Below are 3,911 nucleotides of genomic sequence, written 5' to 3'. Positions count from 1 at the left end.
TGGTTAGATGCGATCATTTAGCCGAAGCTAAATGCATTCATCAAGGAGTTTATAAAGATACAAGATAATCCCTATAATATTCCACAACCGCGCTCCCCACAAAGATATGGCAATTAAGCACAAGTTCAAATAAGGACTCTCCCCCGTAAAATGTCATTCCCGAAAGAACGACAAGAGCGACCTTACTTTCACAAGAAAAGAAGGATTTCTTTGGACATTAATAAATCACAAAAAATATGAATCCAAAATACTCAATTAAATTAACCACAAGAGAACCTATGATTAATTTAATCAGAAATGCTCATCATAAGAAAACTTACGGAGCCGCACAGTATTTTCACAAAGATGTGGATTAGGGAAGACCAATACTGCAGAATAAACAAAGATTCATTCTACCTTTTATCACTATTTGCATAGAGACATATAATAGACTTAATCTTTATAAATAAAAGTTCATCCTATCTCCATCAATATTTGTATAATGACATAATAGGTTTAACTTTTGTTATCAAAAGTTCATTCAATCTTTTATCAATATTTGCATAATGACATATGAAAGACTTAACTTTTGACCACATACGGGACAATCATAGTTCACGAACGCAAACACACATACCCACAAGTTGCAATATATGAAACCATAAATATTAATACTTCAAAATCATCTTCCAAATAAAATTTAGAATTTAAATAAATAAATCTAAAACATTGCAAGATGAAAAACGTTGGAAGTAGCTATGTGTGCTCACAATAATGGCTATTCCAAACCCTAGTTATCCTTCTTAAAACAAAGAATAAATTCTCATAAGAAGCTTCCTAGACATTAAGAAATATAACTCCTAGGAATAATGCTACCGAAAATCATCAGACATGACCAACAACCAGAGATCGAACATAGACAAGTTCATCAGTTGCTTTCTTCAGTTTGTTTTTCAGAAATTCAAGATTCTTTGTTGCAATTCCAGGTTGTTCACGTACGACATCAAAATCTCGAAGAAGATTTCCTACCAGTTGAGATGACATATGAACTGTCAGTTTTTTTTCATGATCAACAACATGGTAGCAGGTTATGAAAACAGGGTTCTCGTGAAACTCAATAGCCTTGCTCTTCTCAACTTTGTCTTCCTTGTTGTATCCATCCATTGTGCACACCACAAAAAGTCGGGAGAATTTTTGACGTTACGGAACGTGTATGTATCAGAAGAGGATGAAAAACATGATACATATATATATATATGAGTGTATCATAGGGAAACTCTAGGGTTACTCGTATACGTTCGGTAAGGGTCAGGTGTACGTGCACTTATGGTTACAAACCAGGTCTAGGACCAAGAGAGTAATGAAGCTAAATTTAGAAGTAGTTTTTGATAAAATCAAAGACACATTCTAAACAAATTGACAGACAGTCTTAGCTCAAAAGAGCATAAGATAATTGTTGACAAACGACTACTCACCCGTCAATGAAAAGACAACACAAAATTTACAAGGCAAGCAACAAAGAAAATGTTTTCAAGAGTTATTGATCAAATATATTACAACAAGTAATAATATACTGGAGCTAAACAGTAGTATGATCATCATTATAAATATAATAATGATAATAAAAATACAACAAAGACTACTTTCTCAAGACAAAAGAACTTCTTGAGAATTATGAGCATCCTCCCACAGTTACAAGGAGGATGCTATTTTGAGCAGTCAAGTTGTATTTTGATGAGCCTTTTTCTCATCAAGGATTTTGACTTCTTCCCTTTTTCCTTCATGAAGATTTTCAGAACACACAAAAGGGTCAGTCGAAATAGAATTAAAAAGAAAAGGACAAGAGATACCTGAAACTGCCGCCTTCCTTGACTTTTTCATATTGCGTTTAAGTCTGTTTATACTCGTCTTGAGCTCCGAGACTCGAATATTGATGTGAATATAGTCTGGAGCAGACAATTTATATTTAAGAATTTCTTCAAAGAGGGGAAGGGAGCTTGAACATTTCTTCTTCCTCCGATGACTTTTTCTCTTCACAGAGTAATTTGAGGAGTCAGTTTTCCATATGAAATTCTTCCTTTCACAATTGTAGGCAGGTTTTGTATCATATTTATAATCAAGAATTGGCCCATCACAACACTTTTCTTGATTGCAGACACTACCTTTTACTCCAGCAAAATGATAAACAGGTTTAATTACTTCTTTAGCCATCCATACAAGAATGTTGAAGTTTTTCATTCCGTGGTTGGAAATGACATCTCCTTTCAAGGTGACCTTTGTTTCTGCAATAATAACAGTTGTAGGAATGTTCTTGACAATTTTTTTTTTGCTGAATCATATAATTTTATTAAGAAAAAAAATGGGGAATTACAAAAATGTTTCAACAATACAAAGAAAAATCTAGAACTAGCTGAAGCAATGATCAACAGAAATAAAAGAATCAAGAGACTATTTTAACTAAACCTATAATTAGTAACTCCAAGAATTTCTATTCTTTTTAACCACAAAGGTCTTCCCATATAAATAATTCTCTCACCAGCCTATAAAGAAGCTCCCCTTTTGGCAGCACAGTCAACTGAGAAGTTGATTTCTCTTAAGCTGTGGGTAAACCTGATGACTGAAATATTTTTAATCGCATTCCTCCATCTTGTTCTGACAAACCAAGGAATATGATTATTTTCAAATTGATTAGCTATTGTATTAGAATCAGAAGTTATAATAATCTTTTGCAAGTTCCAGGTCACTGCCAATTCAGCTGCATTGACTACTGCATATACTTCAGAAATATAATTTGTTGAAGTCCCCAACCCTCCAGTTATTGCACCAAAAACTTGATTAAAATGGTCTCTAATTACAATGCCAAAGCCAGCTGCTCCAGGATTACCAAAAGAAACTCCATCACAGCAAAACATAGTGAATTCCAATTCAGGAGCATACCGCTGACAAGCTGTAATACATTGATATCTTGAAAATCTTGGTCCCAGCTTGAAAAAAGAGATGATTTGGTTATCATAGACTTGATTCCATTTGCTGCCTTTAAGCCTAATACTATGTTCAAAAATTGTTTTAAGCAGTTTGCATTTGAACTTTGAAATATCAGGTTTGATTTCTTCAAAAAATCTCTCATTCTTTTGAAACCAAAACTCTTTTAAGGTGAAGCAAGCAGCTCTAATCCATACATGTTGAATCAATGAGATTTTAGTTTCTGCACATCTCCAAACATCTTCAAAGTTTTTTGGCATGGAGAAGTTGAAAATATTACATAACCAAGCCCATATAGCCAAACTGAATTTGCAGTCCCACAATAGATGGCTCATATTATCTTCAGCTTCTTCACATATGCAGCATCTGGAAACCATGGCATACCCATTTTTAACCATTTTTGTATCATCAATATATATCCCCTGAAGTAGCTTCCACACATTGCTTGCAATACTGAGATGTAGAAAAGCATTCCATATGTATTTAGACCATTGCACTTTTTCTTCTCTTAGTATGATTTTGTTAACAACAGCTGAAATTGTGAATTCACATGAGAGGGTTACTTTCCAACATAATTCATCATCCATGCCACTAACATCAGGCAGACTGAAAGATGTTATTGCATTCTTGATTTCCTCTGGAATGGACCAATTACCATTGTTTAAGATTTCAGCAACTTTCATATTGATGTTATTTTCCACAAACTGAGATTGGACCATGATATTTATAAGAGGAGAATCTCCTATCCAATTATCAAACCTTACTGAGATTGACTTTCCATCACCCACATTCCATTTTAAATCATCTTGTAAAGATTGCCATGCCCATTTCAAACCATTCCAAACTGAAGATAACTTCCAGTTGGTATTCCACTGCCCATGTTTATTTGTATATTTAGCTTTGAAAAATAGGGCCCAATCATCTTGAGAGTTCGATAGTTTCCACATCAT

The 3,911-nt window shown here is 34.0% G+C and overlaps 1 protein-coding gene across 1 annotated transcript; it reads right to left on the bottom strand.

The window, feature by feature from the left end:
* Positions 1–2,519: 2,519 nt before the first annotated feature.
* Positions 2,520–3,911, bottom strand: LOC113290798. The gene has a single exon (XM_026540386.1). The coding sequence runs from the start codon at positions 3,909–3,911 to the stop codon at positions 2,520–2,522; it is 1,392 nt and encodes a 463-aa protein (XP_026396171.1).

This window comes from Papaver somniferum, chromosome 6 (assembly GCF_003573695.1).
Source record: "Papaver somniferum cultivar HN1 chromosome 6, ASM357369v1, whole genome shotgun sequence".
Lineage (NCBI taxonomy): Eukaryota > Viridiplantae > Streptophyta > Magnoliopsida > Ranunculales > Papaveraceae > Papaver > Papaver somniferum.
Note: the sequence above shows the minus strand (reverse complement) of the source record. Positions and strands in the feature narration are given on the sequence as shown.